This window comes from Misgurnus anguillicaudatus, chromosome 4 (genome assembly GCF_027580225.2).
Source record: "Misgurnus anguillicaudatus chromosome 4, ASM2758022v2, whole genome shotgun sequence".
Lineage (NCBI taxonomy): Eukaryota > Metazoa > Chordata > Actinopteri > Cypriniformes > Cobitidae > Misgurnus > Misgurnus anguillicaudatus.
In genome coordinates this window covers 9,402,890-9,424,742 of record NC_073340.2, presented here as the reverse complement: position 1 = coordinate 9,424,742, position 21,853 = coordinate 9,402,890, and the positions used below count along the sequence as shown (strand labels likewise).

At 37.1% G+C, this 21,853-nt stretch overlaps 1 protein-coding gene across 3 annotated transcripts in view; it reads right to left on the bottom strand.

Moving 5' to 3' along the window:
- dnah9 (dynein, axonemal, heavy chain 9) overlaps window positions 1–21,853 on the bottom strand; it is a 260,170-nt gene that overhangs the window by 4,322 nt on the left and 233,995 nt on the right. For all 3 annotated transcript variants that reach the window (XM_073866631.1, XM_073866632.1, XM_073866634.1), the window contains exons 64-68: window positions 18,443–18,634; window positions 10,153–10,344; window positions 7,850–8,020; window positions 3,656–3,838; window positions 1,653–2,042 (exon numbers count right to left, since the gene is read on the bottom strand). In XM_073866631.1, coding sequence (XP_073722732.1) covers window positions 1,653–2,042; window positions 3,656–3,838; window positions 7,850–8,020; window positions 10,153–10,344; window positions 18,443–18,634 — 1,128 coding nt within the window. The remainder of the gene's footprint in view (window positions 1–1,652; window positions 2,043–3,655; window positions 3,839–7,849; window positions 8,021–10,152; window positions 10,345–18,442; window positions 18,635–21,853) is intronic.

Genomic DNA, 21,853 nt, shown 5'->3' with positions numbered 1-21,853 from the left:
TCTCCTCAAAAATAGCTCAAAATGTGTTTCATGCCAAGAAAGATTACACTAAATACTGACTGATGCCTGAAGAAAACATTTACATCAAGAGGGTTTGTTTTTAAGTTTGTAACTTAGAAAAGAGTGAAAAATAAATATGGATGGACATTAAAACTTTGTTAAAACAACAAAGCTAATGGTGGTGGCCTAAGACTTTTGCACAGTACTGTATATAGTTTTTTTAACAGGGGGCAAACAGTTTTTCACACAGGGCCAGATTTGGATTTTGTTTTCCCTTAATAATAAAAACCTTAATTTAAAAACTGCATGCTGTGTTTACTTCTGTTATCTTTGACTAATATTTAAATTAGCTTGGTGATCTAAAACATTAAAGTGTGACAAATATGCTAAAAACATAAAAAATCTGGAGAGGGGCAACACTTTTCACACCACTGTATATACATGTTGTTTTAGCAAACTTTTAATGTCCATTCATATTTATTTTTCAATCCATTTTATTAAGATACAAACAGAAAATATAGAAAATATGTACACAAAATTTAAAACAAAACAATTTTCAGGACTAAATGTCGTCTTTAGGCATCAGTCAGTATTAAGTGTTGACCTCTCTTGGCACAAAACACATCTTAAAGGGGACAGAGAATGAAAAAACATTTTTACCTTGTCTTTGTTGAATAATGGTAGTCTACCCACATTCACAAACATACAAAAAGTGCTAAACATGCTAAACATCTCAGTCTCATAGAAATTCCTCTTTTAGAAATGTCAGCCAGAAAACAGCCCAATCTGAAAAACTGATGCTTATGACATCACAGGCATTTAACTGCCCATCCACTTTAAAATAATTGGCTACATTTTTTGAGTGGCAGCAAAGTCAGCCAATCAGTAATGAGATTGCAAGTTAAGCCAGTAGGGGGAGCCAAATAGGTGCAAAACCACTTGTTTAAAATCCCCCACCCTAATAGAGCTATCTGAGAGAGGTTTTTAGGAAGCTTCTAAGGCATTACAGAACAAAAAATATTTTGTCTACATGTCACATCACAGAACAAGGATAAATACTCCATTCAATCATTCTATGTCACCTTTAAGCTTTTTTGAAGAGACTGAAGTCATTAGATTAGAATTAGAAATTAGGATTTAGGTTTAAGAAATCATGCTGTTGCCTCCTATTGCTCAAGTGAACGAGGAGTTTACCCTAAATACTAAATACACTTCAGGTTATACTTTTATACTGTTTTTAATACTACATACACATTTCCTGTATTTTCTGGTTGTATTCTAATATAAATATTTTAACAAACATACCTAGCAAAAACATTACTGGTGTGCATGATGTAAAACTATGGCACAGATATATTTTAAGATATCTTAAGCTTTTTTAAGTTAGGACAATTCAAACAAGCATTTTAGTCTTGAAGTAGACTTAAGCACTGTCTGGGAAACTGTCCCTTACTGTAATAAAGTTACAATGAAAACTTGCTTTGAGATGAAATGGTTTAATTTTTAAGAAACAGGTTGTACTAGTTGTGCTCCTAGGTTCTTATTATCTTGTCAATCATTTTGATTGATTTATTTTTCACACAAAAGCCTGTCAGTCAGCCAGTCTGAGGCTACCTAACTGAGTTCGGCTGCCTTTACAAGACAATAATTACCTTTGTATCCCATCTTGCTCCCTCCATGAACAGCCCGTGGATATAGGCCCCCTCTCTAGGCGGAGCGCTAAAGTCCTCGCGGTTGTTTTTAGTGACGTCACACTGGAGACACATTTTGTCCAGCGGCCACTCGTTGCGGCGGGCCGTGGCCTGCATGATGGCTGTGAGGAAAGATTGAGGGTTAAAGAAGCCAGCCAGCCATACAGAAGAGGGCAGGGAGAAGTCTGAGGTCCAGGTCTCCAGCTCTTTGATGCGACTGAGGAGGTCTGTAAACCAGATAGCCAGACCAGACATGGACGGATAGGCGCGCTTGGTCCATGACTCAGGCACTTGGTCCAGATAGATGGCGTTTTGTAAATTCTCCATATCATTGGTCATCGTGAGCTCACCCTGGGAGATAACAGTAAACTTGTCAGTGGTGAGGATGAGGTGTTAAATAGGAACAGCCTTGGATTTGCTAATACGCGAGTACATCCTTAATGTTCCTACTTTATAGACTGTGAATAAATGTGTCACGTAGTCCTAATTTACTCATGCAATATTGTGTGAAGCCTGTATTGAAATATCTCTTCACTCACTCCCTGTTGAATCTCCGCTAAATCAAAACAGCTTCACCTCAGGCCAACATCCTTCATTAGATAATGATTGCCGTTTCTTTATTAAGTTTAACATCATTCGAGGATATAATGCACTACATAATGGGCTTTAAAAAAGCAGCCCAGTCACTCGCCTGCATGCTAGAGATTTTATTTCTCTTGTTACTAAGCGCTGTCACTGTACGACATGTGCAAAGAAAGCGATAACTATCTTCATATCAGATTATAATAACCTGGCATAAAAATCAGCTGCAATGAGAGCCACGTGTGATGTGGCCACACATTTTGTGTGACGCAGATGTAGAAAGTACATGCAGAATGGTATTAAGGGGGCGTGTACACCAAAGCATTGCCAGCGTTTTTCAGCTGAACGCTTTGGTTGCTTTGATACTTCTGCTGTTGTTTATCAGTCGTTGAAAGATGTGCCGGTTGGTTGTTGTAACATTTGCCCCGCCCCTCATCCACTGTGATTGGACGACAGAGTGAAAAGTGACATTGATGAGCTGAGCGTAACCTGAGGTATAACATTTTTCAACTCTGGGAGTATCTATAGAGTAGTATTACATCTTTTATATATCTGAAGAGTCTTTAGTTTAATCAGATTTATCAAAAAGAAAGATTAGCTTTACCGATTCTTTCCGATAACATACGAAAAAATGAAGGCGGCTGAGTTACTACCGCGGGAGGAGCGAGTACGAGTCATGCAACACTATACAACACTGTTTAACTTATGATTCGCTACATGTTCGTGTCATTTATTTCCAACATAAGACAGAAGTATTACTTACCGCATGCAACTCATGACACGGTTGGGACTTTTCAATTAAATCCAGTGCATCAAACACACACGCGAAACTCCGCTGCTACCTCGGATAATAAACTATATCCATTGTTTCCATAGGGCTGACTTTCTTCTCCTTACATCCAAAAACACACTTCTTTTGTGCAATTGTTTAGTTTTGAAATTAAACAAAGCTGTGTCGCGTAATGTGATGTTTGTAAGTTCTAGCATCTCTCGCTGATTGACGGGTGGGCGGGGTTTTCCGGGGGAAGTGCCCATAAAAAGAAGTGATACGTATAGAAACCCATGAAATGTCAGCTGTACCCGTAATCGAAAAAAACTTGTACGAACCCTGGCGAAGTGCATTCGGAACAGAAATACTCTGTAACCACCCAACTGCTTTTTTTACACCTACGTTTAGCATGAGGAAACAACTCTATAACTGTGTTAATAAGTCAGAATGCTTGAAATACCATTGAACCACTCCTTTAACTATTTAAGTACATATATGCATATAGTTGATACCATTATGCACCTTTGAGGTACTAATAAACACTCTTTAGGTACAAATTTTCACCCTTTATTTGAGACTGAATGCGTGTATGTATTTGTGAAAGAGTTCGAACCTTCAATCCCAGACTGAGCTCTTTCAAGGAGCGCTTGATCTCCTGCGTCAGGAAGTTCATGCGCTCGCACTCCTGAAACGCCACGACGATGTACGGCGTCCTTTCCTCCACCTTTCCCATCAGCTCCGTCATGCTGAACTCTTCCGGGAGCTTCTCAAGAATGTCATCGAGCACTGCTTTCACCTGGACACACAAATACACACTTCACAAATCTAACATCCTGAAAACGACCGTAAACTTGGCAGTGAAAGATCTGCTTTATGTGGGCTATTTAATCACGAGCCTCGCTCTCAGTAGAACTATTTGTCTGTGTCAGTTACATGAACGGCTTAATGCAAAGTGGTCATCGCTTACAAATCCCAATCTCCTAAGTAAAAAAGGTCAGCTGTCATAGTGCATTGAAGCAGCTTTATACGGCTCCCATATCTAATCGTTTAAATGTCAGAGGCACAACTGCTGGGAAATTAGCTCACTTTAACCTCTTCAGACATGAGGAGCTTCCAGTGTCTTTCTCGGGACATGACAGTCTGATTATGGTGACCCTTTTAACATAATACAGAGAACACATTCAACCTGTGAGTTTCATTATGTGTGGGTTTAATGAGGATAAATTACCTTTGATTTCTGAACTTTTAACTCTCAAACTATACACCAGAGTGCCCATTTCAAGTCCAGAGGGCATCTCCAGATTTTGAGAATATGTTTCATGCTAAAAACCCATTCATTAACTGGTGATCTTTGTCTTAGCAAGCAGCTTCCCATTATTACCATTACTGAAGACCAATAACCCCAAGCATGAATAAATGTATGCCTCATTATTAGTGAGTGTATCTATAAAGCAGGCAAACTTAATAATCATAATCATACTACTACTAATAATAATAACAACAATAATGTTTAGGGGCATGTTCATACTTTACATGTTTGGTTTGATTAAAATGAACTCTGGTAGGATTGCTTGGTTGGTTGGTTCGGTTCATTTGAGTCAATGTGAATGCTGCCGAACTTTGGTGCGCACTAATCAAGCAAACCGAGACGGGTCTCGAAAGATGGGTCTCGGTCCGCCTCCAAATCAACTCTGGTGCGGTTCGACTGATATGTGAACGCAGTTGGACAAGAGACACCGCAACGAACCAAAAACAGGATGTGATATCACAAGACCCTGATTTTATTGCGGGAAAAGCGGTGTATGCAAACACAAAATGAGTAGGACAAGCATGGAAGAGTAAAGAGCCTCATTAACATTTTGTCCATCAAGTATATACTAGAAAAAAACTCGTTTTTAAAATGTTTAGTGATTTTTCATGAGGTCTGAGCTGTTTATAATGCCTCCATAAGACCCATAAGAAATGAGCATGTTAACTTTAGCATGCAGCATTGTTGTTGTGGACAAGGCTTTGAACCGGTTCACAGAACGAAAACAAAAACCAGAAACTTTTGATGTGAAACTTCCAAAAAAATATATGTTCCGGAACAGAATAGTTTATTTAAAATAATGGTAACCGGTTAATACAGTTATTTTTTTTTGTTTTTTGACAAGATTTCTGGGCAATATGACTCTGTGAAGTTTACTTCCGGTCGTCGTTGACTTATTAGAGAAATGAAAAGCTTGTCACCAGCAAGTAGCCAACTTAAGCCAAAGTCTCTAACGCTCAATCATAAGAGGTTAATATTGTAGGCTCCCAATATCTCAAGATGTTTGTTTTTTAATACTAATTAGTGGTGTAACGAATCACAGTTGATCCTTGATCCGTACAGATCACGACCCACGGTTCGGCTCATATGCAATTCGCGGATTAATACGCAAATTTAAATAGGGTGAAAGTTGATCATTTGCACGTGTTACAAAGGCTTGCAAATGTTAACAATTAAGTGATTTTAAACAATTTAACCGCAAAAAGGCATTAAAGTGAGCAATTTTCTGTATGCACAGATCGCACATGCGGTTGAATGTGTCTGGTCCCCCTCCAATCAAACGTGATTATCCCTATGCCCTTTAAAGATCAGAACTCTTGATGTATAAACTTGAGAGTTGCGCTACTGTGTCTCATACTGTAGTCCATTAAAATACATTTTGACGAATAAAACACTGAAAAACAACGTAATTTTCACTTTATGTGGAGCGATTGTTTATGCTGCATCTTTTTTCCAGAAATGCCGTTTGGAATTCGTCCTCTGTCTGTGTGTGCGCGCCCGCGTGTTTAAATGCACTCAAAAGTGCATACACGGAGAGATGCGTTTCAAAAAGCAAGCGAACATTCTTTCTGTTCTTGACAGGACACATAGAAAACAAAATGATCTCGAAATACCACAGTAATCTTTTTCTAATAAAAATTATTGTTTAAGTTGTTTGCCAATAAACGAAATAACAAAAATTGTCCTTAATTCATGTATAATGCTGAAACAAATGTAGGCATGTCAGAATTACAGTTATGCCACTTACATAATGTAGCCCTTTTTAATGTTTGATGACAAGATAGAGACTTAAGGAAAATTATGTAGACTAATAATTTAAGTTTAATGTCCTAATGATCAGCCTCCTTATTTGTATGTCCCACAGCTGACATGGAACGTTATTAACCGGTTCAGGAACTTCATCTTTTTGTTCTAACCAGTTATGGAACGTCAATTTAAGGGTTGAAAACCGGAAACGTTAAAATACTGTTTCTGTTCGGAGCGAACCAACTGGGGGAAAAATCTGGTTGAAAGCCCTGGTTGTGGAGGATCAAGGTCCTGTCTCATAAAATAAGTCATCAAAACCATCCAATCGGGTCCTTATGCAATAAGGTTTATTATCTTTTACTCTGATAAAATGCCAGTATGAACCGGGTGTGCCTCATACACCTTGAAAAGTGAAGCCGCTGGCTCTTTGATCGCCCCCTGGTGGCTGGCTGTAGTACAAGTCATAAACCCCGCCCTCTTCATGCAAACAAACGGGACTCTGCTCTAAATAAAAAAAAAATTACACTTCCAATAATATTTTCCTAAAGATGGTTTTGGTCTTTAAGGTAGTCGTTTTCACGGTGATATATGTTCAACTATTAATTTTTGAAATAAGTTTAATTTTAGGTAGTCATTTAATGGTACAGAAATGGGGCGTGTCTTTATGGCTTGGTTGAATTGGGCGAGCAAGCGTTTGGATAGAAGTTTGATATCGCAGCTCCGCCTCTGGCTCCACAGACGTTTCTACGTAACATGGCAGCACTTATGGTCGGACATTTTTGGCTTCATTACAATGGAAGGAAGCGACGTCGCGTCGTCCATCTATTTTTTACAGTCTATGGTATGAACGCCAAGCGAACCAGGACTTAAATCTTTTCCCGCCGGCGTTTTTTTTTTTAAGTTGCCAGTCAACAGCAGCATTTTTATGATTTTTCACAGTTTAATGCCTTCCAGAAAACGTTGTTCTTTAAATATATAAACATACAATATATCAATTGAAAGAACAGACCCTGTGCTTTAAAGGTTTGATCCTATCTTCATTTGTTTTCTTTTTATCAACTCTCAAACATGGAAAGGTTTCTTCAAAACTAAAAAATTGAGCAAAAAGCTGAAATAGTTGCATTTTTGTGAAGAGCGAGGATCAAAACATACAGAATTTTTACTGTTTTTGGATCAGTGAATGCTGGAGGATAATAGCGGATATATGGATTGCCGTAAAAAGTCGCCATTGCCAGGGAAACGTTTTCTCTTAATTGACGAGACAACTCAACCTACTTTTTTAAAGTTTTGCTGTAAAAAGTTAACATAACTTATAAAATCAAGTTGAAATTGTTCAACTTAATTTTTTAAGTTAAAGTAACAAATGTTTATTTGACAAAAATGCTGCATATTTTTACAGTGTGGTGATTTGTTTTTAAATGGACAAGTAACATTTTTAAAATGTTAAAATCAAGTTAGTGAATCAATTTTAGTGAAATGTTATTAATTCAGTGTAGTGACACACGGATCTCAAATGTCCAACAGCAGAACAGGATCTTCATTTCAACATCCTACTTTTTTAGACTAACAAATACCAATATCAAATAATATTTAGGATGGACAGTATGCAAACTGAAGTGCAGCATACTTTTTCCTCTCCTTCAGAATGTACCACTCTATTTGGAAAAAGGTGAAATGAAGTGCTTTAACAGTGAGGTGTGATTATTATATTTATGCTGTGTCTATGTGGGTATAAGTGTGATTCTCAAGAACCTTCTCGTCGCGTGAGATGCCCGTGCCCTCGCCGGAGCCTCCATCCCTGGGCTGCATTTCCAACACGGTGCGGAAGAGCTTCTCTGACGTCTGCGTGAGGAAGCCGATCTCTGCATTGGGATGCAGGCCATACAAGTAGGGTGACTCAGCCGGAAGAGCATCATCTATGTACTGAAACAGATCCAGAGAGAGACCAGAGAGAGTGATAAGTCCTAAAGCCGTAATAAAGCAGGCAAATATGATATCTTCTCATAAACCACAGCAGCACTGCGATGATTCAGATCCTAGCATCTATCCTGAATATCATTAGACTCACAGGGGGTTAGTAGCACTACACATAAAACAAACTGTGGTGAAAATCACTAGGCTGGGACGCATTAAAACGCAGACGAGCATTGAATCCACTGGGTCTCTAGTTTAGGATGTGGCCCAACAGCCATAATATGCTGGAGATGAAGCACAGATACAGCGAGCGGGAAAGACACACACACACACACACAATTTCTCAAATGTACACAATGCTAATAGAAATCTCTAATGTTATAATGATGAAATCTATCATACAGCTTTATGACTTTCAAGTTTTCTATTCCAGCAAGACCCAATGATGAGGTAATATTAATAAAAAGTAAAAGTTTATTAGTTGTCTTAAAGTGCCAGACAGTTCCAATATTAAAATTATCTATATTGCAGTGTGTCATGTAGCTGTCCATCAATGTAAACAATGTGCAAAGTAGTTAAACCAAAAAGTGCACAATTAATAAAGTTATTGGCCTATACAGTAGGGAGTCGACTCTAAAAGCATGTAAATGAGTCTTATTATTTTCAAATCTTCTGCCGGTTATCTGGCTACGTATGAAGGCAACACTTCGTATAATGTCCGTCCACAAGAAGCGAATCAAAATCATGTTAAGACGACATTGGGACTCATTCACCAATAATTGCGTAGGTTCGTAATTATACGCACACTTTAACATAACATGCGTCTCCTAACCACAACCTGTAAGTATGATTATTACTTTATGTTTTTATTTTCTCCTGAGTGTTCTGAATGTCTAGTTTAATGTAATGTCTGAAGCAAGTCGCTTTCTACACTCGGCTAACACGTTGCAGTTAAACTACTGTTTGCGGTTTAGCTGTGGCCCGGTTAGCTTGCATACTTGCTTACGAGTGTAATAATGTTATTGTCTGTCGTTGTTTTTATTACTTAGATTAATGATGAATAATGTGTAATGCTGTCGGTTTTCAAACTCTAATGTCTTGTCAGTAGGGATGGGACGGTTAGAAAATTTCATATCATGATTATAGTGCCCAAAGTTATCACGGTTATCAATATTATCATGGTTTTCTTAAATTGAGATGTAAATGTTCAAAAAGAACTGATACACACACTGAAAACATTTTAACAAGTTTTATTTTTGAAAATCAGCAAACAACAAATACAATTAGCAGCTATATGCACTTTTTAAGCATAACATTAAATCAGGGGTGTCCAGACTTTTTTTTGTACTTTTAAAATGATAAAGCCGACAAGACCTACCTGCTAAAAACATTTTTTAACAAAACACTTTAAATGTGTGTTAGGAGGACTATCTCTACGTTGGATTTAGGGCTGTCACCATTACTCCATTCTTTTTGAGGAGTAAAAAAATCCTTCAGTACATGCCGAGTACTCCTTATAGCGGAATAGCGGATATGCGGTTTTGATGAAATAAACTAGAAAATGACAACATTATCAGAAGCATCTCTCTCTCTCTCGTTCGATCGATCGCGCGCACATACACATCACGATAGTTAGCTGTATCGATATTTTTGCACAGCCCTATTAGCAATACGTCAATGCATCTTGTGCTATTGTTTACTATGCAGAAAAAACAATCACAACTGACTGTGTCAGTTGACCAATCAGAGTTGAGTAGGCTACTGAAAGGTTTAGGCAGACTGAATCTTTGAATGGCTTCGCCCAATTCATTTGGGGATCTCTGAGAAACGGGGTAATATTAAATGTATATTTTGAGAAAATGGCAGTGTTTGACTTTTCATGAATTTAAACCTGTTGTTGGGGACTTTTAAACAATATTAGGAAGCTAAGAAATTGGGCCTGACTGGCACTTTAAGCTGGGCTGTTAAGGGAGAAACAGAATCCTGTATTTAAATAGTAGCTGAATCATATAAAATGCCATAGAGCTGCAGTAGTCTGTGTTCCTGTAGCTCAACTGGAAGCACCATGTCATGTGTTCAATTCCCAGACAAAACACAAACAGAGATAGTGTATGATTATACTCGATAAAAGAGATCAGTACCTGATGATAGCCGTTGTAATCCATGTTTCCAGGCAATGGGAATCCAGGAGCCAGGAACAGCTCTCCCTCCATCATCTCTGGCTTGATGAACTCTTCTAAATAGGTACGACACAGTCTGCGGTCCCAGTCGTCTGTGATGTGACCCCCGTACATGATCTCCCCAAAGAGATAACGCAAATCATCATAGGGTACCTAAAATAAACAAAAATAAGAGCAGACCTGTTATACACTGAAAAAAACGAACTTTTGGTGTAGTAATATTTATTAGATTAACTCTCATAATTTCTACATAATAATATTAACATTTATTGAGAACTAGATTTTCCTAAGTAAAATGATGATAAATACACAATTAATTCATGTAAAAAATGAACTGTGTGGGAATAGTAAGTCTTATTAGATATTTTCTTGTATTATTTAACTGTTTTAGTCACTGCACATAGTCCTAAAATACTTAAGTAAATTTTAATCAAAAACTTAAGCAGATTCAAGTAAAAAATCTGAGTTCATTTTACTTAAAAATATTAAATCCATTAAACTAAAAAAAATCTAAGTAAAATTTACTTACATTTATTTGCACATGTTGTAAGTAATACCCACAATTCTTTGCGCCTGAATATTTTTTATTTTTTAAGCTTTATCACAGAATAAGAACTGATAAGAACTTTAACTACTTAAATATTTGTTAGCAAAATGTCATAAAGGTTTAAGCTCTTATATTATTGATGTTGTTTTGTTCTAAATAATAATTTTGTGAAGTCACCGTTCAGGTGATCAGTGTTTCTTTACATGAACCCTGTTCAGAACATTGTATTGTAATTCTCTCCATAGTGCTGTTTATGCATGTCAGAAACACAGTTTGTGTGCATTTCTGATTTGAATCAATTTTATTCAATGACTGACTTGCTGTCAGTCATGAATTTGTGTTATAATGCCATTTATAACACTAAAAATAACTAGGTCCATAGGAGTATGTTAAAGAAAATAACAAACAGAAAATACGATTTATTTAATATTATTAGGACAGCAATGCTTAAATTAAAAAAAAACCCTAATAGACTTTACCTAAACGATTAAAATAAATCTAACTTCTAAATAAAATAATTAAGTAACATTTAATTAATCATTTAACATATGTTTTATTATGCAATTTTAAGTAAATTTTATTTGATTTTAGTAGGTAAGTTTTACTTATAAAAAAGCAGTAAATTTTACTTAAAAAAGTTTGTGCAAATTGTTACGAAGATTTTTTTAAGTAAATTTTACAAGTTGTTTTTTTCAGTGTATATCTGATATGTGCTACACGATTGAACCAGCAACCTGTACTGTACCACCCTAGATATTTAGCCACTCGGCTCAACAACACAGAAATCATTTTTTACTAATTTCACCCCTTATGGGTCATTATTTAAGAGTAGTGATCTGTATGTTCCTATGAGTTGTAAAATTAGACCAATACTGTATGTAGAATAAAAGCATTGTCACCAGAAATCCAGACTTTTGTACCCCACTGTATATGTATGGCACACATTTTTATTCTGCAGTAAGATTTCCATTTCACCAAACTGAAATGCAAGTTGACTGTAAGTTAAACGTCATGCGTTCCAGCCCCTCAGGATACCTCATTATCTGTGGCTCTCCTAACAGCAGTTACTGAAGTTGCTCGGTTCCTCACAGCTCCTCAGGGCCCTGTGGCTCTGAGTAATGTGATTAACTAATGTGGGCGTGTGACGGGCGGCTATAGCGGAGCCAGATGAAACTGTTCCCAGGTGAGTGGGGGTTAATGTGAGCACTGTGACCTAAAGAGATGAGGTGTGGGCACTCTGGTGAAAAGCGTAACATTTAGTGGAAAACCATAAATGCATTAAACATGTAGGAAAGACCAAAACCACAGTATGTTTTACATTGTCTTATGGGTTTGTTTGCTGTAATTGCTGCCATGCATGCGTTATGCTAATTTTCATGTTATGTAATAACTATGGAGCTCTGGAAATCAATGTGCATCACGGGGCTTGGAAAGTAAAACTGCAATGATGTTCCTTAAACATTGTGGCCATGATTTTTTTTAAATGACTCCCAGTCTCCTGAGAAGAATGACCAAGGTTCTGTCTGCCAAAGAGGATTGTGATTTATACTGCCAAGCTTTCAAAATGATCTTTATTCTTTTATAGATCTTGCGAGTATAAATCACAAACCAATTTCATATTGTAATATACATCATGGAAACCATAAACGCTGACATATTGCCTCCTTTCATGTTTCACAAATAAAGTTGTGATAAGCCATGCTTTCTATGCATTTATTATACTATTACCTGCACAATTACGGTTTGTTCTTGGAAGCCAATTGGGAACATGACGTGCAAACAACAACAAAGCAATTCTGATGCAGCATGGCATAAAAACTTAAAGGATTCGTCAATTTTCTTAAAAGAAAAATCCAGATAATTTACTCACCACCTTGTTATCCAAAATGTTGATGTCTGTCTTTGTTCAGTCGAAAAGAAATTATGTTTTTTGAGGAAAACATTGCAGGATTTTTCTAATTTTAATGGACTTTTAATAGAACCCAACATTTAATACTTAACTCAACACTTTTTTTTTTGAGTTTCAAAGGACTATAAACAATCCCAAACGAGGCTTAAGGGTCTTATCTAGCCAAACGATTGTCATTTTTGACAATAAAAAAACCAAATATACACTTTTAAAGCACAACTTCTCGTAGTGTAGATCCGGTCGTGATGCGCCAGCTGACCCCACGCAATACGTCATGACGTCACAGAGTTCACAGAGGACGAACGCGAAACTCCGCCCCAGTGTTTACAAGTGTGTTGAAAGAGGACCGTTCCTACGTTGTTGTATGTCAACTGATACTAATTAATGTCTTTGTGGCAGTTTATTGTTTAAAATGGTCTGCAAATGTGCGTTTTATATATCTAACACGTGACCTCCCTACGTCACTACGCATTTACGTTAGGTCGCGCTGGACCTGACCTAAACGAAAATGTGTGCTTTAAAAGTGTATATTTGTTATTTTTCTTGTCAAAAGTGACAATCGTTTCGCTAGATAAGACCCTTATGCCTCGTTTGGGATCGTTTATAGACCTTTGAAACTGAAAACTGTTAAGTGTTGAGTTAAGTATTAAATGTTGGGCTCTATTAAAGTCCATTAAAATTAGAAAAATTCTGCAATGTTTTCTTCAAAAAACATAATTTCTTCTGGACTGAACAAAGAAAGACATCAACATTTTGGATGACATGGTGATGAGTAAATTATCTGGATTTTTCTTTTAATAAAATGGAATATTCCTTTAAGACTATTGTTTTTTGCCTTTAAAGAGCTGATATTTCTTTCAGGAAATGCAAATTTGTAGCTTTTAAGTTTGTACCATAAAGGCAAATGTGAACTTACTACTATAGCTGTGTGTATTAAATGCCATAAATACTAAATAGTAGCAGGTTGTTGTGTAGGTGGGGGTGAGTTTTACACATCCCTCCAGACTAAGGTCCCTCGCTTTGAACACAGCATATGTCAGTAAGCCTTTTATTCTTTCTCAGTTAAGTAAGAAAATATATTAAAATATAAATAAACACAGGGGAGACTAGGGGTCACCTTTATAAATGTGGAAGTCAGTAACTATAAGAATTATATTGTTCGTTTTCTATAGCAGTGCTTCTGTTCTGTATGCTGGATTCAAACACCTGCTCTAAAATCCTTTTAAACAACAATATTTGTTATTTTATAATTATATATAATAAAAATTAAAATCACTGATTTATTAGGTAGCTGTTGGCTAAATAAGAAAACACAAACCACACTAGCATACATTTAGGGTCAAGATTTTAATAATGTAGACATTACCCAAAAGACTTACCTGTAACTGTGTTTAACCAAAGGGTATTTTTTGTAAAGGTCAGGACATGTTGTTTTATGAATTTTACTTACTATATTTTTTGGCCAAACTAATAGTTTATAGGAATTTTTCACTTTCATTAAAAAATCTCAATAATTTACTCTCCCTCATGTCATCAAAGATGTTTATGTCTTTTTTGTTCAGTGGGGGAAAATATATGTTTAAAGGAATATTTCATTTTCTTAAAAGAAAAATTCAGATTATTTACTCACCACCATTTCATCCGAGGTGTTGATGTCTTTCTTTGTTCAGTCGAGAAGAAATTATGTTTTTTGGGGAAAACATTGCAGGATTTTTCTCATTTTAATGGACTTTAATAAACACCAACAATTGATACTTAACTAAACACTTAACAGTTTTTTTCAACGGAGTTTCAAAGGACTAACAATCCCAAACGAGGCATAAGGGTCTTATCTGGCAAGGCGATTGTCATTTTTGACAAGAAGAATAAAAAAATATGCTCTTTTAAACCACAACTTTTCGTCTAGGTCCGGTCCAGCACGACCTAACGTAAATGCGTAGTGACGTAGGGAGGTCACGTGTTACATATATAAAACCATTGTAAACAATAAACTGACACAAAGACATTAATTAGTATCAGTTGACATACAACAACGTCGGAACGGTCCTCTTTCAACACACTTGTAAACACTGGGGCGGAGTTTCGCGTTCGTCTCCTGTGACCTCTTGACGTCATGACATATTGCGGTGACGTAGTGGGGTCAGCTGGCGCATCACGACCGGATCTAGATGAGAAGTTGTGGTTTAAAAGTGTATATTTGTTATTTTTCTTGTCAAAAATGACAATCTTTTTGCTAGTTAAGACCCTTATGCCTCGTTTGGGATCGTTTATAGTCCTTTGAAACTGTGTTGAAAAAACTGTTACGTGTTGAGTTAAGTGTTAATTGTTGGTGTCTATTAAAGTCCATTAAAATGAGAAAAATCCTGCAATGTTTTTCTCAAAAAACATAATTTCTTCTCGACTGAACAAAGAAAGACATCAACGTTTTGGATGACATGGTGGTGAGTAAATTATCTGAATTTTTCCATTAAGAAAATGGAATATTATTTTAAGGAAAACATTTCAGGATTTTTCCCCATATGATGGACTGTTTAAAATTGCAGTTTTAATGCAGCTTTAAAGGGCTTTAAACAATCCCAACCGAGGCTTAAGGTCTTATTTAGTGAAACAATTGTCATTTTAGGCATAAAAAATACAATTATGTACTTTTAAACCACAACTTCACGTCTTGTGTGAAGCGTTACATACTGTATGTGAAACAAACCCTTGTGGACCCTTTTAAAGAGTACCTATAGTCCGATTCATGATTTTACATTTCCTTTGGTGTGTAAGTGTGTATTAGTTCATGTTAACGATATGCAAAAGGTACAAATCCCAAAGTAAACGATGACGCGAGTTATCGTCTCAAACGTAAATCTCTATTCTTGGACTACAACAAACACACAGATTGTAGGCAACAGTATATTTCCTGGGACTGATGATGTAGACAAGACCGACATTATCATAATTCCTCCAACTTCTGACTCACAGCCTGTAAGGGTCGATGTTTTCATATTTAAAGAATTTACTTACTATTTAAACCATGATTCAAACACGAGTTTTGTGCAGAGCAGAGTTGGGCTTATGTTTTTTTTTTGTTTGTTTCTACGATCACAAATGCAGACACAGTTTTATGTTTTAGTATCCTTATCTTACCAATCTGTTGTTACGTTCCACTCAAGCCGCGCTGGTGAAGTTGATCGATCAGCTTGGTCATCTGCATTTTCTGGATCAGATTCGGCTCATATTGATAAGGTAGTAAAGACGATATTAACTCATTTCAGCATTGCATAAGCGAGCGAATCTTTCAAACATGGTAAGGAGCATCACATTTCTGGCTGGCATCAGACGTGTTCAGGCCAATCACAACGTACAGATTAGCTGGCCAACCGAGGACAGCGCTTTTCAGAACGAGGAGCTTTGTACAAAATCAATGTGTTTCAGGGAGGCAAGGCTTAGAAGAGCAAAAATTATATAGGGTATGTGAAAAACAATGTGTTTTTTGAACCACAAACCACAGCAACACATTGTATTATAGCAATTAATGTATAGAGGCTCTTTAAACAACAAACTGACAAAGACATTAATTAGTATCATTCCACATACAACAATGTCGGAACGGTCCTCTTGCTCTCACAAGTAAACACTGGAGCAGTAGTTTCGCATATGTCATATGTGACCTTTTGACATGATTACGTAATGTGTAAGATCGCCCTGGCGTGTCACACGGCTAGTGCAAGACAAGAAGTTAAAAAAGTTTTTGGGTGAAAATGAGGACTGTTTTGCTAGATAAGACCCTTATGCCTTGGTTGGGGTTGTTTAGAGCCCTTTGAAGCTGCATTGAACGTTTTTTGTGATCTACATAAAATCTACATAAAATACAAAACTTTTGTACAAATATAACCATAATATAGACTGAGTGAGTGAGGCCATGACAAAGATTGACATCAAGGTGCAATCAACGAATGAACTCAAACTTTGATGTTCCTATACCCTATAATTAGATTATGAGACTTAAGGGACAATTAAGCAATATCACTCGAGTAGAAGTGTAATATAGCTCTATATCATCACGGCTGTGATTAGGCCACAGGCACGAGCCGTGATGATATAGAGCTATATCACACGACTCTGAGAGCGATATTGCTTTTATACAACAGTTCGACGGCACATAGAAAACAACAACGGAGTTATTTTAAAAGCCTCTTGGTTTGAGAACTACTTCTTCCGCCACGGATTTGAGGGCGGCCAGAATGACAGGTAACACTTTCGGCTGCTTTGAATCTCATAACAACTCAATGGACGGAAAAGCAGTTTCTTTATATTACCGTTTCTTAGTCACAAAGTGTAGTTTTAAGATTAGTTCAGTCGAGAATGTATCTGTATTATATTTAAATCTGCAGTCGATTAGTAAAGATAGCGCCTGCTTGAACGTTTGCTTAGTGAGATTCGGTACGTATGAGAACCAAAGCATGAGCGGACTTCAGTGTTCACTCGCCCCGCTGACCACCGCCCTCTCTGGGCTACATCTCTGAAAGGGATTCCCTGGCTCTGATTTTCGCCTTGTTTGTTTTTGATCGTCAAAATGAGATTAAATAAGCAGTATTTGGTGTCATGATCAAACTATTACTTGTTTTTTTATTCATATTTAGTGTCTTTTGTGTTGTTATTGTTTCGGCGCGAGGTAAAAGTGAATAAAACTATACTTGTATAACGTTACTATTGCTTTCCCATTTACTCTTAACGCGATACGAGCACTCGATTATTATTAAACTTTGTTCTTGTCAGTACTATATAAAACGTTTTTTTATAAGTGTCAGAGAGATGTTTTTGCATGCTGCTTATAAATATACCAGTGGCGATATCTCATAACATGTTTTAATAGTCACGTCACGATAAAGTAAATGATCAATGTCCACATTTAAAAGCTGCGGTGCTTACCTGCGATTCCACTGTGTTTTCGCGTTCTGAGAAGAGATATTGCTCCAGAAAAAATACTTTACATTCCTCTTTCCAAGTGTTAATCGTTCACACGATATGACAAGACATAACTTCCATTAAGTTTAACGTAACATCCAAGAGCGCTGATCTTTGACGGAATAATAACTTGGGATTCACACACTGATTTACGAGCTAGTGAACTAATGAGACACACACGGAGAGTGATTCAAAACAACGCGTCTGTGTGTGTCCGTGTGTGGGCAGTTTTTCCATTCAGAAATGAGCCTGTTTAAAGGACCTCCATTCACTAGGTGGCGGAATGATACGAAATTTGAAGCGGTTACTGTGCCGTTATCAGTAGAATATTGCACGCCTCTTAGCCAATCAGATTCGAGAACCAGAAAGAACTGTTGTATAATAAGTAGGATTTACCCCCATAGTAAAATAGTGCTCTCTAGCGCCTCGTTTTTTCAAATGCGTGTTGCAACTACGGTAGCAGTTATGTAATCACTGATCTCCTTGTCCGTTTCAGCTGGTTCATGTGTTCTGAACGAAAACATGTTACGGTAGGCTAGTGCTTTTTGTTCCTCTCTGCTATTATAGTTTTTCAAAATGGCGAAAAGCCTTTTTGGACTTACCTGTTCAATGTAAATAAAGAGAAGAAATTCTAAGCTTACAAAGAAAAGTCAGATCATCAGCAGAGGTAATTTGACACCAATGAGGACAATTTATGAATAAAGACATTGATTTTGACTAATAAAATACTTAAAAATCTACACATTGTCCATTTAAGCCTGGATTTTACAGACAGGATCAACAAATAAACCTACCCCAAGTATGACAACTAGCCCCATTCACAATTGCCCTCTTCTTACCTTGTTGTTGGCTTCCAGATAGTTGTAGAGCACGCTGACTGAGATGGTCAGGTCTCCTGTATTGAACGGGTAACTCCTGTTCCAGCCCTGAGGGCCAAACTTCCTCCTCTCCGCCACCACGGCGTGGAAATAACAGAGGGCGAAGAGAATGCTTTTGAATTCGTTCTCCCGGGCACACATCTCCAAGGTATCCTGTCAATTAGGACACATTCAAAACACGATTCAAATTCTGCCAACAACTTCTTGCTTTAGAACAAAGAGAAAACGTTGAAACTGAAACCTTTCCGCTGCCATTCTCTTGTCAAGTCTCCCAGCGGACGTGCGGCATTACAAAAGGGTGACTAGATATCCAATATATTTAGGAGCTGGGATACTTTTTTTAATTGTCACCGCTTGTCAGGGCTTTCATCTTCTAGCAAATTATTTCAAACAACTTAAATGAGTGGAGGGGGTTGGGGCGGCGAGCCAAATGGCATTTCGACCTCAAGGGACTCATATATTTGTACAAGCAATCCAATAACGCTGTTGAACAAATATCCTGTGCTTATGAATATGTCACTAGCAATGGGAGCCCTTATAGGTTATTCGGCTGGACCCTGTGTGCTGCTGACTTAATAAACTTTAATAGAGGAGGTGGTGTACGCAGACACAAGCTCATTAACATTCAGCACATGACAGTGATGGACTGAGCTCAGCTTACATCCACAAAGCCCATCGCAGCTGACAACTACACAAACCCAAGGCCGACGCAAAAGCTAATGCTAATTTTATGTAAATATAACAAAAATCTTGTGTTTTGCATTACAGTTTATGAATAATAGATTACAACACCTCTGTTTTACTGTTGGTCACACAGAAACGATTTGGAAACAAAGTTAACAAACATTAATAATTAAACCTCTTAATGTCACCGGAAGAAATAAATTAGCTCTTTTACCAAGACAGCTGATAAGGTCAATATAAAAGTATCTGTCATTTTTTTAGATTACTTACTTATTAGAGTTTGAGAGCTGTTTGGACTATATTGATTTACTTTCATAGTGTGTACATGACTAGAATGTGATTTTCAGCCATGGAAACCTCTTAGAAATCTGCAGTTCTGCTGTATGCTGCTACAGCACTTATCTGGAAGATACTGTAGTCACCACCACTTCATGCAATAAATTGACCTAAAGTGAGCTTGAAATCATGCAACAGATCAAGGTTTGTCGATAAAGCATGCAGAATTTCAATTGGTGCTAGCAATGCAGAAGCAAAGTAAAGACTCGGTCGCACTTGTCATTCTCTCAATACACTAAATAATCCACAGAGATTCTGAAATGAAATGACAATCTGGTTTAAAAGGACCTCATGGACAACATGACATCTTTAAGAACATGACTATAGCTTCTATTTCACATTCTATCCATATATTTTAACACATCATGATTTAATGGTTATGAAAAACACCCACCCCCACCCTGATAAATGTGACTTAAATGGGCAAGGACAACATGTTCTCGTCACATATTTACGTGTGGTCAGCTCCCCTCTGCGTCAATTTTTAACGCACAGGACACCCCTACCACTTTGGCATTGTTTTTCGACATGCAGTGTAGGACTGGGCACGGATGGTCAAATATTCGAACTGCAATAATAATTAAAATAAAAAAGTTATTTGAATGTTTGTTTTTAATGCACCAACGCATAGTTAAGGCAAGTTAAATATACGTGAAAAATTATTTGTATGCGTTTCTTATTGTTTTGTTAATCAGATCGCAGACTAATCTAAGTATTTCAAGTTTTAAAATCAGGTTGTCTGTTTTTGTCCACCAGCTCACGTGTTAAGACGACGTGCTTTTCCACGCATCAGCGCATCATAAGAGATTTGTTAGCTTCCTGTTATGTAGTCTACTTTATTTTGTTAATAAAGAGCTAAACAAAATAGACGAAACGGAGAACATTTAGTATATGTGGGGCTCTGTGGAAAATGAACCAGAAAACTGCACATATGGCTGTTTAAAAGCAAACAGTAATAGCTCTGTCTTTGCAAAGTGTTGTTAAATTTAGCTCGTAACTTTGCACAGTCAGCAATAAGGTATCAAGTCCGCTTACGTTATTTGTTAAATAATGTTTAATTCAGATATTTTTGTTAGATCTCTCTGTTGTTTTATCGGATCAACACGTTTTCTCCGCAGCACCGGCATTATTGTAGATGTACAGGCTTTCACTGGAGCAGGTAGGCTACATATAGTTGTCTTTCTTCACAAAAAACAATCTAAATAAAGAAGATATTCATATGCCGACTGTGCAGTCTGTCATGTAGCCTATGTTTTCCAGTTTGCTCCGGACTCTCACTTGGTGTTTCGAGCAGTCGCGTAACTACGGGTGGGCATGGGGTGGGGTGTTACTGGTGGTCTTTTTCCACCGCTTAGTTTTTTAGTTTACAAATTCTGCCAAAATAGGGAATTGGGATGGCGCCACCACAACTGGCTTTTAAATGGGATGAGAGATGAGACTCTTCTTGGTTTATTGCACATTGCGCTTAAATCGTAAAAATAGGGCCCATACAGGCTTTTGTTCTTATTAAACGGTGATATATTAAAGCTGGTTTGTATATTTTGATAACAGATGCATTTCCGGCTAAGCCCACCTGATTTTCTCTGGGCCCACCCACATTGAGAATCCTGGCTACGCTAGTGGTTTCGAGTCTGTTTACATGATGATAGTGTACTTTATGTCAAGTCCTCCAACTGTAAACAATGCTTTAGGATAAAATGTTTGAAATTTCTGTAAGATTCAACTGTACTGAATTTGTACTAATGGCCGACTTAAAACACCAAGGATTTGCTTCGGCCTGAATTCGTTCCACGTGGGGTTTTAATGGCATTTTTCTGCAGGCTATTTTTTAAGAATAAAAAATCAACTTAAAAATATATTTATATTTATATTAAGATGAATTTAAAAAATAAATTTAAAAATACATGATATACATGCTTAAATATTAAAGGGACATTCCACTTTTTTGAAAATATGCTCATTTTCCAGCTCCCCTACAGTTACACATTTGATTTTTACCGTTTTGGAATACATTTAGCCGAATCCATTCTTTGGGTCTGGCGCTAGCACTTTTAGCATAGCTTAGCATAATCAATTGAATCTGATTAGACCATTAGCATTGTGCTTAAAATTAATCAGAGAGTTTCAATATTTTTTCTATTTAATACTTGACTCTTCTGTAGTTGCATCGTGTCCAAAGTCGACAGAAAATTAAAAGCTGCGATTTTCTAGGCCAATATGGCTATACTGAAACTATACTCTCAAACTGGCATAATAATCAAGGACTTTGCTGTTGTAACATGGCTGCAGCAGGCGTAGTGATATTACGGACTGCCCGAAAAATAGTCCCCTTTACTTTCAATGGCAGGGGAC